This window comes from Saccopteryx leptura, chromosome 2 (assembly GCF_036850995.1).
Source record: "Saccopteryx leptura isolate mSacLep1 chromosome 2, mSacLep1_pri_phased_curated, whole genome shotgun sequence".
Lineage (NCBI taxonomy): Eukaryota > Metazoa > Chordata > Mammalia > Chiroptera > Emballonuridae > Saccopteryx > Saccopteryx leptura.
The window spans coordinates 342,353,662-342,376,083 of NC_089504.1; the positions used below are offsets into that span (position 1 = coordinate 342,353,662).

Below are 22,422 nucleotides of genomic sequence, written 5' to 3' on the forward strand. Positions count from 1 at the left end.
TTTCAGGATGATATTGCTGAAACGAGATAGAGGTGGCATCTGCACACACTGCCAGTGTTCTAAATGCCACGGAATTGTTCGCTTTAAAATAGTTAATTCCACGTTAGGTGAATTTCACCTCAATTTTAAAAAAGGGTACCTGTGGCTAAGATTTTGAAGAAACAAGAAGAGTGGGCAAGTGCCAGGTGGGGGAGGGAAGGGGGAAGAGGGCTGCAGTGTGAGGCGGGGAGGATTTGGCAGCTCCATCCAGCCTCGGAGCTGTTTGTTTCCTCTCAGACTTTAGACTGGAAGCTCCTGGGGGTGGGGGCAGGGACCTCATCCTTTTAGCTGTTTTTAATTTTCAGAGCACAGTGTCATCACGGGTATATAGATCTTTTAAAAACTCTGGCACCAAAGGAATGAAATCGACCATGTTAAGTGGTGGGAAGATTACCCACTGCCTACACCAAGGAAGTGAGGATGCCACTGGGCTATATGTGTGCCACCTCTGGGCAGCAGGGGCTGCCTGAGAATCCCCAGGGCAGAGGGGGCTTGCCCATCACCCCTTGCAGGCCCCAGCACCCCTAGAGGGCAGCCCCCCCCCAGGGTCTGGGGTGGGGGAAGGGATTAGGGGAGCACCATGGCTCCTTTGTCACACCCAGGAAGGAGAGTGGGGCAGCTACAGGAAGTAGGGGGGTGAGGAGTTCCCTCCGGAATCTATCCCCCTACTTCCCTCCCCTCCGCTTGCACAGCTCCTGCACATGCTCAGTGTACCCATGAATTGGGTTGGCTGGGGGAGGACATTGACTGGCACCCCCACTTAAAGGGACAGTGCCATCCTTGCCTGCACCCAACAGAGGCAATGGGACCTAGCCACCCTCTTTCCTCATACTGAATTACTTCACTTCAGACCCCCTGCCCCACTCCCTGGCAGCTTCTTCCTGCCCCCTCCGCCCACCCCGACTACCTCTCCTCATTCCCTGACCCCGTTGCAGGGAGGGTCTGTCCACTGGACACAGGAGTTTCCACATGAGGTGGGGGAGTCATGGATGAGGAAGAAAGGAGGGCCCCAGGCCAGGGTACGCAGGGGTGGTGGGAAGCTTCTGAAATCACTCCCGTGATATATCTGCCTCTCTGGGCATTCCACCCCTGGCCCAGGTGACTAGGCAAGTGCTGGAAAGCTACTGGGCACAAGAGAAGTAAGGCACGGGCATTTGCTCTGGAATGGCCTGGGGAACGGAGGGGATTGTGCCCAAGCCCACCTTCCCAGCTGAAGAGGAGATGTGCGTTGGAGGTGGGGGCTGGAAATTGGAGCGTACATCGCTGTGGAGGATGAGAAGCACGGGCCTAAGAACCAGGCAGTGGGGAGGGAAAGGGGGGAGGCACAATGACCCTGGGCCGGCCACCACCTGCAGCTGAGCCGCCTCTCCCCAGAACTGAGCCTGGAGAGTCTCCAGTTCCACTGGGGTGGGGTGAGGGTGGGCACTGAGGTCGGGGAACCATCTGGGGAAAGGGGTGACATAGACTCTTCTTCACTAAGCCCTTTTGGCCCCTCCTGACACTTATCCAGCTCACACCCTTCTCCTGTTTTCTTCTTGCGCCATCCTGCCCCCCACCAGCCTTGGGAATATTAACCCACTTTCGTACAGCCCTGACCAAGAGCCCTCAGCCATTGAGTGTGTGTGTGTGTGTATGTGTGTGTGTGTGTATGTGTGTGTGTGAGTGTGTGTTGAGGGTAGAGAGGACCAGCTGGTGGCTTTCCGGTCTCCTGACTCCTCAGCTTCTGGGCCAAGCAGGACTGAACTTCTCACCTATGCCCTCCCGTGTGTAGCACCTCCAGACACACCCCCACACCTATCCCCCAGCACCCATTCCCATCCCCCCACACTCCAGCAGCCCTCTGGAATCTTCTCTTCCCTTCTGTAGTAGTGACTAACACTCACAACACACACTCACGCCCCTCCAGATGGACAGCCTGGTCCTGGTGCAAGGCCGTTCCCTTCCCCTGCCCCATGCTGAGGAGTGCAGCATCAGGGAGGCTGCCCAGCCTGTCCAGGGGCCTGTGGGTCCCTGGCTAGCACCCGACAGGGGTAGGTAGGCCTGGATCAGCATTCCTTAAGTCCCAAAAGCCACTGCCTCTCTGAGCCTTGGGTTTCTCATCTGTGAAGTAGGGACAGTCATTCCTCTGGCCCTTCCTGATAAAGCTGTCCCAGATAAATGGAAGGGGGCTGAAGTCATGGTCCAGGGTTCCAGGGACAGAGCCCATAGGAATGGGAGATTTTGTTTTCTCTTAAAACTCAACCCTTCCTAGAATCCTTTCTTGCCTTGCTTCATCACAGAAGATGCTAGTGAGGCCTGGGTGTGGCAGGCAGGAATGAAATTTGTCCTGGCAACACACAGGGTTCATCAACATTTCCATCAAGCAGGTCCCAGGGCTGAGCCCTTCTCTTGCCCAGTGAGCCTTCCTGGAATGGAAGCTAAGCCAGATCTCCACCCCTCCTTGCGCACGGTGGTAGAGCCAACACAGGCTCACTGGTGATTTGACCAACTTCCCTTCCAGCACCACAGCCTGAGACTCTGCGGGCCAACAAGGACGCTGGGAGGGTGATGGAAGAGAGCCTGGTGTCTGGGGAAGTGTGGGTCTGACCGAGGGGGGTCAGCTCGTGTCGGAGCCCAATACTGCTGGCGTGTTGGTGGGATCTGCATCATCCAGGCTGACTCAGCTCGATTATGTGCAGGCAGGTGAGGGGCTCACCTCCGAGGGAATTAACTATGTGTAAGTAATTAGGCTAAGAGGAACAGGATGCACAGATACACGGAGGGCACCAGGAAAGCCAGGCCACCAGCTCTACTAAGGATTCACTGTCCCCTCTGCCTCTCGGGCTGATTTGCCATCAGGAGAAAACTTCCCTTGAATCCTTACTTCTAAGTATCCTTTCAGAAGGGAAGAGGGCAAAGGAATGACTAACGTTCTGTTCAGCCCTTAGCTGGGAGATAGCGGATGAGAGACTATCAAGGACAAGGAGACATGCAGCACCCAGACCTCCCCTAGCCCGGCCCTGTGCACTGTGGGGCAGACCAGGAGAATACAGGGAGCCTGGGAACAAACCCTGAGGGAGCTCCTGGACTTGGGCCTTCTTTTTTTTTTTTTTTTTTTTTGCATTTTTCTGAAGCTGGAAACAGGGAGAGACAGTCAGACAGACTCCCGCATGCGCTGGACCGGGATCCACCCGGCACGCCCACCATGGGACGATGCTCTGCCCATCCTGGGCGTCACCATGTTGCGACCAGAGCCACTCTAGCGCCTGGGGCAGAGGCCACAGAGCCATCCTTAGCGCCCGGGCCATCTTTGCTCCAATGGAGCCTTGGCTGCGGGAGGGGAAGAGAGAGACAGAGAGGAAGGCACGGCAGAGGGGTGGAGAAGCAAATGGGCGCTTCTCCTATGTGCCCTGGCCGGGAATCGAACCCGGGTCCTCCGCACGCTAGGCCGACGCTCTACCGCTGAGCCAACCGGCCAGGGCCAGACTTGGGCCTTCTAACGTCCCAGCCCTCTCTCCCCTGGGGAAGCTCCCGGCTCCTCTCAGCAACCTGATTATCTTAAATCTGGCTCCAACTGAACTCTGTATCCCCCTCTATAAAACCTTCAGGGCAGTCTGACCGCCCCCAACACATGGAGCAGAATGCAGGCATCCCGGAGATCCTGACAGGTCCCCAGTGCAGAGGTCTGCTGTCCTCCTGAGCTTGGGGCAAGGAGCACTGGAACCCCAAGTCCCAAACCTCTCTGGTATGAATGTGCTTTTTTAAAAAAAATGTTTTTACTGGTTTTAGAGAGAGAGGAAAGGAGAGCGAGAGAACCATTGATTTGTTGTTCCACTCATTTATGCATTCATTGGTTGATTCTTGTATGTGCCCTGACCGGGGATCAAACCAGCAACCTTGGTGTATCAGGACAACGCTCTAACCAACTGAGCTACCTGGCCAGGTCCTAGAATGTGCTTTGAATCTCAGAGCCCTAGTGAAATCAATCCTAGCCACTTGCTTTTAACTGCACCAAAACCATTTATTTTCTTTGTGAAAAATAATATGACATCAAAGAACAAATTATGGAAACAACAGAGGGGAACTTAAGCTGTTCTCAGGGGGCACAGGAGTGCTGAAAGGGGTTGTCATCTGCCACCTGCCACCTTGAGACCCAGCTGGCCTGAGTGCGCCTGAAATGGAACTGTCTGCTTGGGCTACCCCGAATGGGGCACCCCTAGGTGCCTGGTGTCCCACCGCCAAGGCTGCCCTCGCGGTTCCACATCTCATTTTCCTGCCGAAGCCGCTGGTTCTCCGTGCGGAGCCTCTCGACCTCGGCAGCCAGCTCCTCAACCTGGCGACAGGACTGTCGGCCGGCGCACCCCCGCAGCTGCTGCAGCCTCCGGGTCTCCTCCTCGGCCTGCGACAGCCTCCGCTCCAGGTCCAGGTAGTCCTGCACCAACTCCTGCTTGCTGCGGCCCTGCAGTCTCTCAGTGTGGTAGCGCTCATAGGCCTCTGAGAAATCCCTCTGCTGGAACTCCCCGTGAGCCTGGCGCCGCCCGTCGCTGTCCCCTGCCTCACTGCCCCCGCTGGAGTCTGGGTGCGAGGGCCCAAGGGGCACGTCCAGGTCAGGCTCCTCAGGGTCTCGGTCATTCATCAGGAACTGGGTGGTGTTGTAGGGGGCCAGAGGCTGGCCCTTGGCGAACATCTCCTCTCGCACCCGGGAGGCCCTCTGGCTCTGCCTCTCATCCCGCTGCTGCTTCTCGGCCCAGCTCAGCTCCAGATAGGGTCGCCAGTGCCGCTTGCGCTTTGAAGGCCGCCGGCGGTGCTTCTTCCGGCCCAGCACTGCCTCCACGGAGTAGCCCCTTGGGCTCTGGGTCCTGGGACCCCTGCTATTCCTGCCCAGGCCACCACCAGCCCCGGAAGGATCGTCCTCCTCTGAGTAGCTTTCTCTCCCGGGTGTCAGGGGCAGGGAACCGCCAGGGTCATGAGGCTCAGGGGGTGTTTCTGGGCTCTCAGAAGAGCCAGAGATCTGAAGAGAGAACATGAGAATGGATGGATCACAGCCAGCCTGTCCGTCCCCTCCGCTGCCCCTACCCGAAGCTGACCTTCCCACACCCAGCTAACCTGGTCCCCTCTCTAGCTCTCACCCTTCTGCAACCATGTTTGTTTATGGCTTACCTGTCTACTGTCTGCCCCCGACGGCCCCAAGCAAACTCACAGCCAGAGCAGAAATTTCACCTGTGCTTTTCACGCGGTAATTTCAATGCCCCTCCCCATCAGAAAGGTCCCATGCTTTGCTTAATACTCTGTTGTCATTGTCTTGAACTTCTTCAATTTCTTTTTAAAGATTTTATTTATTGAGCCTGACTGGTGGTGGCACAGTAGATAGAGCGTCGACTTGGCACACTGAGGTCCTGGATTTGAAACCCTGAGGTCGCCGGCCTGAGCATGGGCTCACCAGCTAAGCGTGGGGTCACTGGCTTGAGTATGGGGTCCTAGACATGACCCCATGGTCGCTGGCTGGAGCCCAAAGGTCGCTGGCTTGAAGCCCAAGGTTGCTGGCCGGAGCAAGGGGTCACTGGCTTAGCTAGAATCCTCGGTCAAGGCACATATGAGAAAGCAATCAATGAACAACTAAGGTGCCACAACTACGAGTTGATGCTTCTCATCTCATTCCCTTCCTCTCTCTAAAAAAATAAGATTTTATTTTATTTATTGATTTGGGGGGGTGACATTAATAAATCAGGGTATATATGTTCAGAGAAAATATCTCCAGGTTATTTTGACATTTAATTATGTTGCATACTCATCAATTGTCTTCTGTCACCTTATTTATTGATTTTACAGAGAGAGGCAAGGGAGGGATGGGGAGTAAGAAGTACCAACTCATAGTTGCTTCACTTTAGTTGTTCACTGATTGACTGTTGTATGTGCCTTGAACAGGCAGGCCCAGGTTTTCAAACTGGCAACCTCAGTGTTCCACATCGATGTTCTATCTCCTGCACAACCACAGGCCAGGTTATCTTGAACTTCTTAAAAATTTGTAAATAAAGAGCCCTTTGCACTGAACCCCACAAGTTATGTAGCTGATCCTGCTTCCAGCTATTTGGGTAACTGACTCTTTCTCATCCCTAGGGCTTTGTTCCAATGTCACTTCTTCAAAAAGGCCCTCCATGACCACCTTATCTAAAGTAGTCCCCCCTTCCCCCTTCCCACTGATTCCCTATCACGTGACACACTTAACATCCCACATTGCATTTTCCATTTGCCATCTGTCTTCCTGTCTTGTCTGTTCAGTTCACCATGTCCCTATACATGGTCCAAGGTGAGTGCTTAATAAATATATGTAACATGACATAAGCCCATAAGAGTGGAGGATCCAGAAGATAATTAGAACACAAGACTCTCCTTTCTGTCATTCTAGAGCGAGGAAGATGGAGTGCATTTATTTCAGGCAAAACTTGGTATTGTTTGTCTATGTGAGGAGCAGGAAAGGTCAGCAACCTACAGTGTGCAGCTAGGAGAATTCTAGAGCTTATCCAAAAGGTGCAGAGAATTCTGTCCAGAGAGTGTATGTTCAGGGCATCTGGTTATCGGTCATGGTGAGGGTGGAAGTACTGAGTGGGGAATGGGGAATGAGTTGCTCTAAGTTTGTGGTTTGGGGAATTCTAATAATAACTACTACCACTGATATGTTGTTTTATTTATTATTATTAATTTGTTTAAAATTTATTGATTTTAAAAAGAGAGAGGAAGAGGGAAAGAGGGAAGGGGAGAGGGAGAAAGGAAAAGAGGGGGAGGAAGGAGGGGAGGGAGAAGGAGAGGGAGGAGGAGGGGGAGAGAAACATCTATCTGTTCCTATATGTGGTCTGATCGGGGGTCAAACCAGCAAACTCTGTACCTCAGAACAATGCTCTAACCGACCAAGCTATCTGGCCAGGGTCCACACAAGCACAGGGTAGGTACTGGGGGATGTATGCAGCCCTGTAAGAGCTGGAGGTATGTTACATGCATTTTTGGAGACTGACGGTATGTTGGAGTGTGTGTGTGCATGAATGTGTTATGTTGTATTGTTGGTTCACCTGCAGGGAGATCCATTAAGAGTGATAAGCCGTGCCTCCATCAGTCTTAGGCCAAATGAGACAGCTCTGCCCCACCTGGGAAGAGACAGGCTGCTGGAACTCGGAGGCAGGGTGGCTTGTTTCTGTGTGCTCAACAATTCACCTGCTCCCAACCCTCAGCAACTGCTCCCTCATGATCTTTCCCTGCACCCAAGCCAGCTCTGCCCCTCAGCCCCACATGCTGCCTCCGCCTCAAGGCTTGTCTTTCTCCCACTGTTACCACTACGTATTATAGGTAAGTGATATGACCTAGGTGAGTCAGTTGCCTTCTCTGAACCTTCTAGCCCTGGCATGCCATGAAGTCCAAATTAAATAAACCCAGGAAACACTGGAAGTGGCTAGGTAGGGTGAGTCACAGGAGCTGAGTTCGCTCTTCACCAATAGGGAGCTGTGGGCTAGGGTGAAGAATGAGCAAGATGGGGACAGTGAGAAACAGCATGGGCTGGGAGGGTTTGGGCACCTGCTGCCAGATCAGAAGGTGACATTCTGATGGCCTGATACAATCTGTCCATCTTTCCTGGGTGTTATCCTACCCCTGACCCCATCTCAAATATGAACCAATTGTTTAAACTTGTTTCCCTGCTTAGTCTTGGCTCTCAGCCTGGACAACATGCAAGTCAGGGTTCTGTTGTCAGAGGGCCTAAGTTTAATCCCTGACTGCTGCTGGCTGCATGAATCTAGAAAAGGTATTTCAGCTCTCAGAACCTTAGCTTCTGTGAAACGGGAATACTAAGTCCTGCCTTGAAGGGGTACTAGGATGTCATGAGATAGCACAGATTTAACATCTGTAGGGACTCACTTAAAAATACTGGTTTTCCGCCTGACCTGTGGTGGCACAGTGGATAAAGCATCGACCTAGAATGCTGAAGCTGATCTGGAATGCTGAGGTTGCTGGTTCGAAACCCCAGGCTTGTCTGGTCAAGGCACATAAGAGAAGCAACTACTATGAGTTGATGCTTCCAGCTTCTCTGTCTGTCTCTCTCCCCTCTCTCTAAAATCAACAAATAAACTCTTAAAAAAAAAATACTGGTTTTCCAAATCTGCCAACACATGTGAGACAAGAAGCCAGGATCACAGAGAGCAGGCTCCATGTTCAGGGCACTCAGGGGGTGGGAGGGTGAGGCTTACCTTGGCCTCCTCCAGGGCTGCTGGTGACTCTGTATTACAGTTGGTCTGGTTCAAAGTGGCCACCTTCTTCTGCTCCAACTTTCTCAGCAGATGCCTTTAACTAGTGACACCTGCTTTAAATAACAACAGAAACCCAAGTCCTGAAGGAGAATTCTCAGGAAGACTGGCTGCCCAGGGGTTTTTCACCAAGGCAGCAGCAGCCATTTTGTAGCACCAGACCTGCACACCCTCGTTTCCAAATGAAGGCCCTGAAGGCTGCCTCCACACCCTGCTTTTCACACCTCCAGCCAGCAAGGGGCCAAATGGGATTCAGAAGCCATCTTCCCAGTCCTGTTTCTCAGGCCCCAGGGCCAGGCTTTATCCTAGACTGTTCTCCTGGAAGTCACTGAGGCCCAGGCTGGCAACCAGGAATGGAGGACTAAGCTTTGTTCCCCTAACAACTAAGGTGGGAAAGGCGAGTGCCTGGGGAGGCCACTATAAATACAGCAATGACCTGGGGGACTCGGAGGGGGTTAGTTAGGTCAGTGGCTCCAACAAGAGGGGATCCTTTCCAGAGGCCTCAGTCTTATCTGCAGTCCCCCAACTCCTACCCAGGCGAGGCGTCATTAGTCAATGCCTCAAGAAACACGTCTGGGCCTGAGCTAAGCCTGGGACTGAGGACTTTTCATCTACAGGGCCCTGGGCTGCCTCCCTCGTTCCTTTCAGGGCAGGGAACAGAGGAAAGGGGTAGAAATCTTTACATTACGTGCAGCTGGGAGGAAAATCCAACTGATAAGGATGGTTTTCTTGGAAGATAGGAAATGGTTCGGTAAAGAGGTTTTGCAAAGGCAGAACTGACCTATTTGCTGTCAAGGTCTATGCACACGATTACATCTGTGTGTCTTTCTGTGCAATCGCCTGTCTGTGCAATTCCCAACGCCTCAGCCCTACCTCTTGCTGCAGTTGCAGCAGCTCTCTCTGGTCTAGCTGCTCAGGCACTAAGGTTGGGAGGAGGGGAATAGCCAAAGAGCGCGGTGCCTGCTGGGGATTGTAGTTCTTCTAGCCTGGGGAGGCGACCAAAATCCTGTCACGTCAACAGACACACTGAGAACTCCAAACCCCATCTACCCTAGCGCGGGAGTCGTCCCGCGCTCAACTCTACCTTCTCTGATTGGTCAACTCGTCTGCCAATAATTCCGCTTTTTGTCAACGTTGTTTTGCGAAAGCGAAACTGGGTCCGCCTTCCATGATCAATTAAAGAGTTCATTGATGGCGTTAATCTTTACTAGGCAGAAAATAGATCCGGCTGAAAGGGGAGGGCCTGTGGGCGCGGAGGGATCCTCGCCCTAGAGGAAGGCGACGAGAAGGATCGGTGGCCGCCGCCGCCGCCGCCATTTTGGGCTGGGAGGAGGCAGCGGAGGGACTCGCTGCACAGTGAGAGCACCCCGTGGGGGGTGGTCCCGGGCGTGGGGAGAGGCCGGGCCGAGTGGGCTGCCTGAAGTGGCGACGCCGGGAGTCGGCGGGAAGTGGGGTCTGGGAGGGCGAAGGTTGGAGTGTCCCCGGCCGGGCCTGGTCCTCAAATCGTCCTGGCAGTCCCGCAGCTTGTCCCCTTATAGAGGGTGGGGTTCTTGGGTAATTACCGCGTGTTTCCCGAAACTCCAGTTGTGGAGAGACCAGGTGAAACGACTCCCTTCTGCTGTCGGTCCACGGGGGCGCAGATCGAGCGGCCGAGCTCCGCCAAGTTCTTTTCCCAGCCCCATTCGGCCTGGGTATGTTGGCGAGGCCCAGCGTGGCGGGACCCCGCCCCTCCCTCACTTCGACGGGCGAGGTGGGGAAGACGCCAGATTCCAAAGACTGGCGCCGCGGGGAGGGTGGAGGTCGCAGCACTGTCCGCGCGTCCCTCTCTGGGCTGTCAGCTGGAGGCTCCGAAGTCGGAGAGCCCGCTGTACCCACCATCTCCCGCACCCCTACTCGCAGTATTCCAAGGCCATCTCCCAGCCGGGGCTGCGAATTGTAATGACCACTAATTTTCCCTGGACCAGATAGGTACGGGTGTGTAGAAACCTTCATGAGCCCAATGCTTGGAAATCTGAATGCTCTTGTCCTCAAGGTTTATCCTATCCAGCGCCCATTCTCGAACCACCTGACCTCGCCCGTCGCCAGCCACTTTGGGAAACTCCAGAAAGTGTGCTGTGCTACTTCTCTTGAAAGTTGACACTAAAGGGATATGGGTTTTTGCCCTGTAAAGAGTTAGGACACAAAATAATTTACAGTCGCCACGGCTCTAGGAATAAAAGGGGAGTAGCCCGTTTCCGATGCTTCTGGAACATCTGTTTGCATTTTGAAATCCGAGCCATAACTTCTACCAAAACTTTTGGAGAAATGTCTGCCCTCCTAGAGGAAAAAAACGAACGAATTCCAATGTAATCTTTATAAGACTACAAATTCTTTCCAGTTTAAAGAACTTTTCTCTCACAAACTAAACCAAATGGAATAATTTGCCACTGGTGCATTGTTACTAGGGAACTTCTATTTTGAAATTCCAAGTAATTGAAATCTCTTCTGTAGATCCTAGATGTTACCAAAATAGAAATTGCAGTTTGGAGCTACTTCACATAGATAGAGTTTGGAGGTAGGGGAGACCTGCTGTGAAAAAATTAATCAGCGTTAACATTAACAGCTGTAGTAGCTTCTTAATGATTGAAGTTTGATATGAAATTCTTTTTTGTAATCACAGATTAAGCGATCTTGTTTCCTACTGCTGGAAATCTAAATTCAAGGAGATTTATAGCTCAGGGCTATCTTAATAATTGTTTTGCTAAAAAGTCAAGTTAAAATTATGCCTAGATATATTCTGAAGTAGGGAAGTGACTGGGCAGTGAGCTTTCTCTTTGAGGGTACCTTGTGATAAGTCTCATTGGTAATTCCAAGTGGTCAAATAATTTCTAAGCCTTTGGCATTAATATCAAGAACCTTGAATGGTTTTTCAGAACTGAATCCCTGCTTCTCCTATTAATAAAGTACATTTTTTTTAAAAAGTTGCGAGAGTGGTAGTTCAATAGCTTTAACTGTTCTCCCCCCACCCCCACCCCCACCCCGCCAGGTATTCTCAGAGAAAGTCTAGAACTGGATTGCAAAGATACGGTCACCATCGACTCCAGTTCTTAATCCAAAATTTGAACCACTTAATCCTAAATGAAGCTTCAGTACCCTTGCTTCATACTGTAGGTTGACTTGGCTTCTGTTAATGTTTGTTTTACACTGTTCTTTAGATCAAAAGGAAGCTTCAAGTTAGGAGAAACTGACACTGCTTGGTAGGAGTTAAGTTAAATATACTGCTCACAAAAATTGGGATATTTCAAAATGAATATGAAGCTATAAAATAGCCCCTAATTTTATGAACAGTGTAGTCAAAGGAACTGAAGGCTGTGAAGATTATCTTTTTAGTTCTGTCAAGACTAATGGAGAGGATCCCAAACTCTTAGGATCTTACTAAGTGGAGAACACTAGGTGCAGAAATTTGTTACTTATTTATAAAAATGAAAGCTTATCCTTTTCTAAGGTTGACCCATAAGCTTTTCCATTCCTTGATAAGAGAAGTTAGGAATAAAACCAGTTTGGTTATCTACTAAACAAAACATGCGGCTGGAAGCTAGGAACTCCAAGTTCTATTTCTGTGTGTGCTACCATTGACTTGGTTAGCGGTTTGGGTAGAGGCCAAATCCTGAAGATGAGGCCACGCTGCTTTGTTGCTGAGTCTGTTGTTCAGCTTAATGTTCAACCAGACCTTCCTCTTCAGCTCTCCCCCTTCTGATGAGTTGCTTTGTAGTTTGACATTCTACAATAGATTATACTGTATATGCCTCAGTTTCCTTTTTTTTATTTTTTATTTATTGGTTATGCCTAAGTTTCCTAATTTGAAAATTATATCAATGCTGCCTCCTCATAAATACTTTGAGGAGTAACTTTTTTAGTAGCTGTCTAAACATTTACTTGCTATAACTTTGTAATTTGGGAACTTTAGAACTTCTGTTTCACAAGTTATTTGGAGTAGTTGGGAGGCCGTCTTACTGAAATGTGGCCATGGCAATACAAAAGGTGCCCATAGGAATAGGTTGACCGAGGGTCAGTCTCAGGGTACCAAGTAGTTGTTACCATGAAACCCCAGGCATTTTACATTTGCCTGATGACCAACTCTTGGGGACTGGTGGCTCTGTGTGAGCAGGATTTATTGATTCTTGGCAGCAGTCCTCTTCAGGGTGAGAATGCTTGCCTCTGAACTATTTCCACAGTTAATCAATTTTTTATTGTTTGTGGTTAGCTCTCATGATTCTCTCTAAGCTGTTTAAATGTTTGCTGTTTTATTAAGTACACTTTTAGTAATAACTAGAGAAGAAGGTAGAACTAACATCTTATACATTCTCTTCCACTTTCTAGTTTGGTCTTCTGCCTTTGCCTGAAAGTTGCACTGGAGTTATCCAGATACTCAGAAATCTATGTTTACAGCAGGCTTCCGAACTTCAAATTAACCTCCGCTGACTCTGGAGGTTAGGACAAGTTGTGTTGAGTAGCTAACAAGAGTAGCAATGCTATCATTTTCTCAAATTCTTTTGCGTGAAGCACTCTAAAGCTCCCACATATTCCTTCAGGAATATTCTTTTTGCTCACTACAGACCCAGGGCTTTTTAACACTTCACACAAAGTCAGTGAATGTGTCAAATAGAATATGACTTCAGATTAGTCTTGACAATTCCCTTCTGAATGTTTGCTCTTACTGAAAAAAAATGTGTAAAACAGTGTAACTGCTCTTGGTGCAGTACTGAAAGATCACACTATTTGAGAAGACTTACCAACAGTTTGCTAGAGCCTCTCAGTCATTTGAAAGAATTTAGATAATTGAACTGCCTCTAAAAAATCAAAAAGTTTATTCAGGAGGATTTGTGAGAGCTACAGCATTGATCTGTCTAAACCCGGCCTTTGTTTTTTCAACAAGAGATGGAATACAGTAAGCTTTCCAAATATTCAAAGACAAATGGCAAAAATTAGCCAAAGATTGAATCTTTCCCTCCTAGATCATAGATTTTTGTTCCATTTGCAAAGTATGATGGTTACACTTTGGCCAGCAGACCCCACTGTGTTCAGGTCCTGAATTTGACATTTTCTTTCTTTTAAAAATTACTTCTCGCCCTGGCCGGTTGGCTCAGCGGTAGAGCGTCAGCCAGGTGTGTGGAAGTCCCGGGTTCGATTCCTGGCCAGGGCACACGGAGAAACGCCCATCTGCTTCTCCACCCTTCCCCCCCCCCTCTGCCCCTCCCACAGCCAAGGCTGCTTTCCATTGGAGCAAAGATGGCCGGGGCGCTGAGGATGGCTCTGTGGCCTCTGCCTCAGGCGCTAGAATGGCTCTGATTGCAGCAGAGCAACACCCCAGAGGGGCTGAGCATCGCCTCCTGGTGGGCATGCCGGTTGGATCCCTGTCGGGCATATACTGGAATCTGTCTGTTGCCCCCCATTTCTCACTTCGGAAAAATAAAAAAGTACTTTTCATCCTAGCATCAATGACACTTTATGTGAGAAAGAAGTAAAGTGGAATTTTATTCCAATGATCCTGTCAAATCTAAAACCCACACATGCAAGTTTACCTAAGTACTATCTTTGCTCTAGCCCAGTGGTTTTCAACCCTTTTACAACTGGGGACCGGTGGAAATAGAATTATTTTGGGGACCACTAAGGCAAAAATCACCCTGAGCATAAGACAATTCAACTAAGATCATTGGGTCTATAATCTTAAACATCAAGGTGGTTAACTCTTTTGGGGACTGGCTTAGAATTTCTGGCAGACTGGCTGTTGAAAAACATTGCAGCCAACTTTCCCATCTCACTGTTGTAAATATTTGTAACCAGCTATTCTGGGTATAAGTGACCAGGGGGACACCTGTAGTGTATTACCTAATGTTTGACTAAATATAGCAAGTTCTTGATTCTTTGAAGGTAAACTATTGGGTTGTGGATTTTCTTTTTAAATTTCCTGGATTCACTCTTGTTTCTCTAACTTTTGAAGTCAATAGGATAAAGTATATTTAGTTAATTTCCCCAAGCAAAAGATTTTTATATTTATATAAAATTTATATTTTTATAAATACTGGATGAAGTGAAAATTAAAATACCAATCCAATGGGCAACTGCTGTATGTATAGCACATTTTTGTACTATCTCTTTTAATCCTTATATCAGTTATGTAAAGTAATATAGCCCCATTTTGCTGATGAAGAATGAGGCTCAGTGAGTTTGAAGGATTATCCAGGATTTCATTGCTGGTATATGTTAAATGTATGACTGAGACCCTCGTTCTTTGACTTTGTTTCCTCTCTGGAGATACCTAGTCACAACTAAACAAGTCTAGAAGTCCCTGGTTTTTTCTCCAAACTGAAATCTAAAGGGACCCATCTCTTAAAATCCTCTTTCATGTTATAAGCTAGCCCAAGAAAAGTTTTTCTTACTCTCAGGAGAATTAAGCTGTCCATCCACCTGTCTCAAAGTTTGGGAAGTCCTTTGCCCTGGCTGGATACCCAGGCTCCATAAAGGGAACAAACTGAAATTGCTAGTGGTAGACATCCTCTTTTGTGTTGCACATTTGAAATGTTTGGCAGGGAGGACTTTAGTGAGTGGCTAGAGTGGACTTGAGGGTCATCCAGCACATTCCTGTAAATATAGGTAATTCAGAGTCTTCTGTCCTAAGACCAATATGCTAGAGTCAAATGTTTCACTGTAGAAAGTGTTGAAACTCATATTTCACACAAACCTCATCATTCTAAGAATATAAATGCAATAAATATAGTAAAATGCCAATGCCCCTGAAAGCAGAATTAAGAAAGTTGTATAGCCCGAGGTAATGTATGAGTTACTTAAAACTAAGTATTTGTATATTTTTAAAAATTGGACTGTATTTCTCAAGAGTAAAATGTATTGTTTTTTCTGATGATAAATTTTATATTTATATAAAGTCTCCAAGACAGTAGGGGAAACAAGATTCTAATACATAAATCCCAATCTTATGAAGAAGAGGTTCTGAAATTAAAGAGGTTATCACTGCTGCATCCTAGTGCAATCAAAATGAGGCTTCTGCTCTGTCCCGTAAAGCCAGAGGGCAGTGTTGCTGCCTTTCCACCAAGCAGCTAGGTTTCTGGGACTACTGCATGATGTCATAGCAGAGGGAGTATTAAAAACACGAAGAAAACTATTTCAAGTTAGACATTTAATGTAATTTTTAGGCAAAAGGAAAAACTGATCATACATTTTCTACAGTGGACTATCTTCCAGAATACAGCCAGCTCAGTCCAGCTTTGAAGGCTCTGAGTCAGTCCACCAGCATAATTCCTTTGATTCATTGATTTGTGTACGCTCCTTATGCATCCATCCTAAGATGCATTTCACCTTTGCAATACCAGCCACCTCCATTATTTCATTTAGATGCAAAAGGAAGCTTTGCAATGGGAGGCTTTTTCCTCTTTCCCTGCAGGGGCATTTAAACCTTCAACAAATTTGACAATCTTATGATTCTCTTGTACCTTTTCCCTGGAAAAATGCACATATAACATAAGTCTACATATAATTTTATGGGGTTTGTAGACCCCAAGGCCCCTTATGGTTTCTAAGGCCCCAAGTTAAGGAAACCCTGTGCTAGTGATTTGTGTAGTGCAGTTGCCTTAAGGAACTACACAGGGCAGGTGAAGATGGGCTGGGTTATCCATAGTGACAGGAGGGAACAATTTTATAATTTACTATTTTGACTTTGGGGCAGAAATTACCAGGGCCTCCCTGCATTTACGAGCAGAACTATCCAAGAACTGCTGCTATCAGCGCAGTTTAGGAGACTGAGAATAATGGTTGAGCAGGGAATATGTGAGGGGTTCCCACTCAGGCCCCAAGGAGTTTTGCTCTTCAGCCAGAGGTTTTACATTTGATTTGCAGTGGGTGGGGCATTTCTAATTTTAGTTTGACCCTCTTGGAAAGGTGGACAGCTCCTATTCCGTTTTTGTTTGTTTTTTGGTATAGGGAGCACCTAAGTGTTGAACATAAGGTTAAGTCTTTGGAATGCCCCAAATAGTCATTTTCTCTGTAAATCCAATATCCCCTATCTCTAAATGACATAAAGGGCTGCCCCACAAGGTTATCCAACCATTGCTAGCGCTAAGCAATAGGTTTACCAAGAGCCTCTTCCAGGCATCCAGGAATTTGTTCCAGCCTCAAAGGGGGTGGGGGGTGGAGAATTACTAAAAACCTACTTGTAGGGATGAAATGAGGTTGTCAGTTGTTTTAACAAGCAGCCAAATCAGATTTACATTTTTGTTAATAGACTTTAGAATGGCTCTAGAGAAGCAGAATTAAATTTTAATCTTATGATTGTAGCCACTTTCTACTCCCCAAACATCCAACGCTGGTTTATTTCTCCCAACATCAGGAAAGAAAACCAAGGCACTAGAAAGCAAGCACACTTAAGTTTGAAGCTATTTAAATCTTTATATTTTGCCTGAACTGGATATTGTAGCACATTAAAACCCATTCAAGGGGAAGATCGGCTAATTGAAAATCCTTCATTAAAGATTTTTTCAAATTAACAAATTTAATGGTTTCTTTACCCTCCAAAGATGCAATCGCATAAATCAATACTATTTTTAATTAGTTCTAGAAATCACAAACTATGTTACATTTACAAATATTAAATTTATTAACTAGAATGAACTGAATAGTTCTCAGATTTGGCCACCTTATAGCTCCGTTTAAGGAGAGGATTTTTAACAGAAAATGCATTATAACTTGGTCAAATTACACATAAAAATTTTTCTAAAAGGAAAAGTAAAGCGCCCCTCACTTTCACATAATTAAAGAACGGGAGAAAGCACACAAGCTACATCATAGCTAAATTTACCAAACCAACCAAAGCCTGGGGGATTTTCTCTTCTGATTATGTGTCATAAAAAGGTACACTGTCTTATATACACATGTATATAATGTTACATTCCATCACTGTAAAAAGTCCCCTTTCCCCCCCACCCCCCCAAAAGTTTCAGTCTAGTCTCCAAACTTGGACAGCGGTGCTCGCTCCTGCTGCCGGTGTAGTTCGTTCTCCGTCAGCAGCTGGAGGTTCTCGGCGCGCAGCCGGTCCAGCTCCAGCTCCAGCTCCCGCACACGCGCGTCGTCGCCGCCCAGCCTCTTACTTTCCAGCCGCAGCTGGTTATTCTCGTCCTCCATGCGCGAGAGGCACTTCTCCAGCTCCAGGTACTCTTTGATGAGCTCCTGCTTGCTCATATTCTGCAAGCTCTCCGCGTGGTACCGCTCGTAAGTCTCGGAGAAGTCCCGCTGCAGGAACTCACTGCCGTCTCCTCCCATCCCGTCGCTCCCCCCATCCTCCTCGCCCGCCTCTTCCAGAAACTCTTCATCGCTGGTGTCGTCGGATTTGGTGGCGGCCCGCTTGGGGTAGAAGCCGGTTTTGAGATCCGGTTCCTCCTGGTCGTGATCATCCATTAGGAACTGCGTGGTGTTATAGGGCGCGACTGGCTGGCCCTTGGCGAACATCTCGGCTCGAATCCTCGAAGCTCGCAGACTCTGTTTCTCGTCGAACTTTCTCTTCTCCTCCCAGGTCAGCTTGTAGTATGGTTTCCAATGCCGCTTCTTCTTTGAGGGGCGTCTCCTATGTTTTTTCTTGCCCAGCTGTCTCTGCTGCTGTCTCCACGACTCCTCGCTCCCAGCGGCAGGAGCCCTCAACTTGTTGGCCTCGGAGTCATGGCACGGCTGGGCGAGCGGTTCAGCCTCAGGCCTCTGTTCCCCTTCCGCCGCCGGCGGGGGTGCTCCGCCAGCAGACAAGTCGTCTCCATTCTGGCCCTTCTCGTCTGCTTCCGTGCAGCTAGGTTCTGGACAGACCTGGATCGGCAGAGGAGGTGGCTGGGGTTCCAGGCTCCCTTCCCCCTCCTGCCCTGGACAGCCACCCGACTGGGGGAACGCTCTCGATTGCCACCTACTGTCCTCCTCGGGCACCCGCTCCTCTGCGCCTGGGGGGCGATCGGGGTTCCGCTCTTCCTGGACAGCATCAGCACCTGTACAGTTGCTAGTTTTAGGCCGGTGCTGATATTCCAAGAGTGGCTCGGCCATGGCTAACAGAGTCCTCTTCTCAAAGTTTGAAAAATTTTGGCTTTTAAGTCCGTGAGGAAAAAAAGGTTTTTCTTTTCTTTTAAAAAAATGTCCAAGAGTCCACTTCGGTAATTTCTGCAGCGATGCCTTTGGCGTCCGGTCAGCAAACTCCAATTGCAACTCGGGGGAGCTCAAGTCAATAAAGGGTTAAACGTCACAGCGCGACCAGCTAGCAGGTCCAGGGGTGTGCAGCAGCAGCAGCAGGAACAGTACGTAATGTGCAGAGGGGGTCAGCCTCGAGTCTCCCCGCAGAACGCCCCCACGATGGAGAAATTTGTGGACTGGGAGATGAGGATAAGTCCAATGGGTTAAACCCAGCCCCGAAGGGGTTAAAACTATCCGATGACGCTTTCTCTGAGGAGCTGATCCACAAAGGGTTAAATCCCCTGCCGCAGAATCCACAAGGGGTTAAGGTCCCAGAGCCACCTACGCCCACTTCCACGGGTGTCGCTCCAACCCGAGCTCCCAGTTCCTTAGGCCGGCCCGGAGCCTCATCCGAGGACATACAAACTCATCTCCCCTTTGGCTCGATGCTCTGCTCAGCTCAGTTCTCCTCCGCCTCCTCCTCTTTTCCTCTCTCCCTCCCTCCCTCCCTCCTCCCCCTTCCGACAGCTCCTCTTCCGCCTCCTCCCTCAACTTCCCCTCCCAACCTGCCTCACCACCTGCCAACTTCCAACTGCTGCGTCCTAGCCCTCTGCTCCGCTTTTATATAGAAGCTTGTCCGCCCCTCCCACCCGCATGCGTAACGGAGTCCCTTTTGCGGGAAGCTGGGACTCGTAGTTTCTATCTTTTGGGCCCACCGTCCTCACGCGTCGTGCGACGTAGCCAACCCTAGGGCGCGTAGGGGGCGTCCTCCAGGCCACCTCCCTCCACTGCTTAGCCCTCGCTGAAGAAACGTGAGCGGCCATTGGTTAAGAGTCATATATATGGTGGAGAAAGGAAGACCAGTTGCAGAGAAGATGGGGCGGGCTCTGGACCATACCATTCTGTTTCCAGAATATGAGAAGATTCGATGTTCTGTGACGACCTACACAGAATACTTTAATGAAAAGGTGCGTCTTAAAGCCTGTTATCGTATTCTGTCCTCAGCGGAAGGGTTTTGAAGATCATAAACATGTGTTAGCTGTAGCAAAAAAAAAAATGGTTTATTCCTAAAAAGTAGTCCCTAAAGTGTAAAAGAAAATTAAATATTATAAAGAGAGATGCTGGCTCACCGCTGTAAGTCTTGATCTTTAAGATTATAGAAATGGTTTCAAAGTGTGTGGCTAGTGCCTGGGACTGACGTTTGCGGACGGATATTGTGAACATTTTTGTAAAAAAATAAAAAGCGCACGAAGAAGTAAACAAATGAAGAATAAAAAGTGCCGCCTTAAAGGGACAGTGTGACTGCGTTAGCACAGCAACCTGGTGTAGGCCTCAGAAGATGAGAAGGCAGGTTCGAGTCCCGAGTGACGTCCGCCCTCCCTCGTATTGGCCTTGATACCTATGGGCGAAGTGACCGAGCCCCAGCCCCAATTGTAGCCTTCCAGGGCCTCCGCCGCAGCCGCAGGAACCGGTGCAAAACGGTGGGCCAACACAGCCACTGGCCTGGGCCAGGATTCTTGAAGCACCGGGTGTGCTCCTGGGGCTCCCTGGAAACCCCGGGGCAGGAAGGCCTCACCTCGCGGGGCCTCAGCTTCTATGGAAGAAAATGGCCTCTTGGGGCTGACTTGGTCTTTTCACTTCCAAGCCCACCAGGAGCATTTCCTGACAGGGACAGGCCAGCTGATGAATCTTGTTGCTGATAAGTTTAAATTATCAACCCTGGCTAACCGAGAGAAAAGGGGGTATTACCCACAGAGGCTAGGCTCTCTTCTCTCATCACAGTGGGCTCTGGGCAACACTGAGAGGGAAGCAGACAGAGCTAAAGGCTACCTCCAAGTAGAAAGACTTGCCCAAAAACGGGGGCAGGGGGATTTTGATCCAGGACTGTTGGGGTAGACACGGGGTGGGGATGGGGGGTTGACAATGACGACTTGTTCTTGAGAAAATTCTCCAGATTCCAAGTACCTATCTGAATGACAGGGTCTGGGAATAGCCCAAACTGTGATCACTTAGGCCTAAAATCCGGTTTAATCTTAACTTCTCCCTCTTGCCACACACCAAGTGACCCATTCTTATTGCTTCTTCCTTAGTGGCAATGGCAGACATTCCAACCGCTTTCCATGTAATGTGCTTTTACCACAGAACCATTAGACCCCATCAAACCCCAGTGAGTAAGGATGGGAATTACTGTCTCCATTCTAGAGATAAGAAATCTCTTAAGAGTCAGAAATTAAGTGACTTGTCCAAGGTCACATGACAGCTAAGTGACAAGTCTGGTTAGTGTGGAGGTCTTTGTGACTCCTGTGCCATTTTTCACAAACACAAAATTCTTTTCTCAAGAACTCTATATAGTTCCTTTTCATTCGTAACAGCTTCAGCCTATTTCAGGCCCTTATATCTTCATTTAGGAAAGATTTGTCAGGAGGGCAGGCTGATGAATAACATCTCTGCTACTCATGGACGGTATAGAGAGGCCACCAAACCACAGTGAGCCAAAATGGCAGGTGATGAGAACCTTGTAGGAGTTTGTGAGCCAAGCTGCTTAGGAACTGGGAGTTGTGTACAGGTTTCAGGGGGAAACTGTCTTTGAAGGATGAATCGTTTTCAGGCAAAGTGGCATGAAGAAGGGCATTCTATGAATCGTAAGCATGTCCAAAGAAAGGACTTGTGCCTGACCAGGTGGTGGCACAGTGGATAGAGCTTCGAACTGGGATGCCAAGGACCCAGGTTCAAGACCCTGAGCTCGCCAGCTTGAGCGGGGGCTCATCTGGCTTGAGCAAAAAGCTCACCAGCTTGGACCCAAGGTTGCTGGTTTGAGCAAGGGGTTCCTCGGTGTGCTAAAGGCCCGTGGTCAAGGCACATATGAGAAAGCAATCAATGAACTAAGGCGTTGCAAAGAAAAACTGATGATTGATGCTTCTCATCTCTCTCCATTCCTGTCTGTCCCTATCTATCCCTCTCTCTGACTCTCTGTCTCTGTAAAAAAAAAAAAAAAGGACTTCTCTGGGAATTCAAGAGTGGTTCTGTGAGAAAGTAGTGATGGCATGTCCAAAGGAAGAGAGGCAAGCAAGAGTGCCTCTGGGGCACAGCCAGATATTTCAGAAATGACCATGCTAGCCTGTCTTCCCTGGGCTTCCAAGAACTCAGGTCCATCCATCCGAAAAGCCTGCCTTCTGTGCTTCTTCATCTATCTAGCAGGAGGCTCCTCAGAAGCAAAAGCTGCCCCTCACACTGGGAGCCAGAGACCTTCAATTTGTTCCATGTTCAGCCTGCAGAGGACTCGTGGGTACCCTCCATCAGGGAAATGTGGAAGGGATAGCTGAACCCAGCCTGTTCACGGACAGGGCTCAGCTGTATGGGCTCATTTTGTCATATTGGGGAAGTGGTGCCCAGACTAATAGGTTGTAGAATTCTAGAATTCTATCAAACAGGAGGCCAGGCACCTTACTGTTAGCTGAGTTTTAACCCTTTGCCAGGAATTTTATACATCCTGGTCATTTAAACCCCAAAGCTGCCTTATAAAGAGATCATCATCCTTATTTTGTAAACAAGACAACCCAGGCTCAGCAGTTAAGTCTTGCCTAAATCACACAACTAGGGTGCTCAAGTGGGGGAGCTGGTTTCCGCTCTACACCTGTGTCCCCACCGCCAATTTGGTCCCTCTCCCACTGCCTCTCCACTTGTAACCCCGAGCCAAATGGGGAGCAGCAGGGACAGGGCTCCACAACTGTTCTGAGGGATACCGCCTTGAGAAAAGAGAGAAGCATCAAAGAGTGACCGTGGCTTCCAGTGAACTGGTGATGGGCAAGGCCGGGAGAGTGGGCAAGGCGAGGGCTTGACACAGATAACTCAGGAGTTTAAGGGTCTCCAAGGAGGGGCCTTCTGAACTGCCTCTTCCTCACTCCAGCAGGAAGGTACTGAGGTC

At 48.9% G+C, this 22,422-nt stretch overlaps 2 protein-coding genes across 7 annotated transcripts; both read right to left on the reverse strand.

Moving 5' to 3' along the window:
• Window positions 1–4,030: 4,030 nt before the first annotated feature.
• On the reverse strand, window positions 4,031–11,278 carry HEXIM2 (HEXIM P-TEFb complex subunit 2). Of its 6 annotated transcripts, XM_066363915.1 has the most exons (4): window positions 9,088–9,215; window positions 8,250–8,359; window positions 7,083–7,157; window positions 4,031–5,029 (listed from the first exon to the last, which is right to left on the reverse strand). In XM_066363915.1, exon 4 carries the CDS (start codon window positions 4,703–4,705, stop codon window positions 4,235–4,237), a length of 471 nt encoding a protein of 156 aa, XP_066220012.1. In that variant the 5' UTR covers window positions 4,706–5,029; window positions 7,083–7,157; window positions 8,250–8,359; window positions 9,088–9,215; the 3' UTR covers window positions 4,031–4,234. The 6 variants fall into 6 exon arrangements, with proteins under 6 accessions (XP_066220012.1, XP_066220008.1, XP_066220009.1 ...); XM_066363911.1 differs by lacking the exons at window positions 7,083–7,157; window positions 9,088–9,215 and adding an exon at window positions 9,869–11,278; XM_066363912.1 differs by lacking the exons at window positions 7,083–7,157; window positions 9,088–9,215 and adding an exon at window positions 9,869–11,278 and having other exon boundaries at window positions 8,250–8,362.
• Window positions 11,279–15,465: 4,187 nt separating this feature from the next.
• Window positions 15,466–19,019, reverse strand: HEXIM1 (HEXIM P-TEFb complex subunit 1). The gene has a single exon (XM_066363916.1). It carries the CDS (start codon window positions 18,372–18,374, stop codon window positions 17,298–17,300), a length of 1,077 nt encoding a protein of 358 aa, XP_066220013.1. The 5' UTR covers window positions 18,375–19,019; the 3' UTR covers window positions 15,466–17,297.
• Window positions 19,020–22,422: the final 3,403 nt, after the last annotated feature.

Coding starts and splice junctions, on each gene's coding strand:
- HEXIM2 (XM_066363911.1), bottom strand. CDS start 4,705: ATGTTCGCCAAGGGCCAGCCTCTGGCCCCCTACAACACCACCCAGTTC.
- HEXIM1 (XM_066363916.1), bottom strand. CDS start 18,374: ATGGCCGAGCCACTCTTGGAATATCAGCACCGGCCTAAAACTAGCAAC.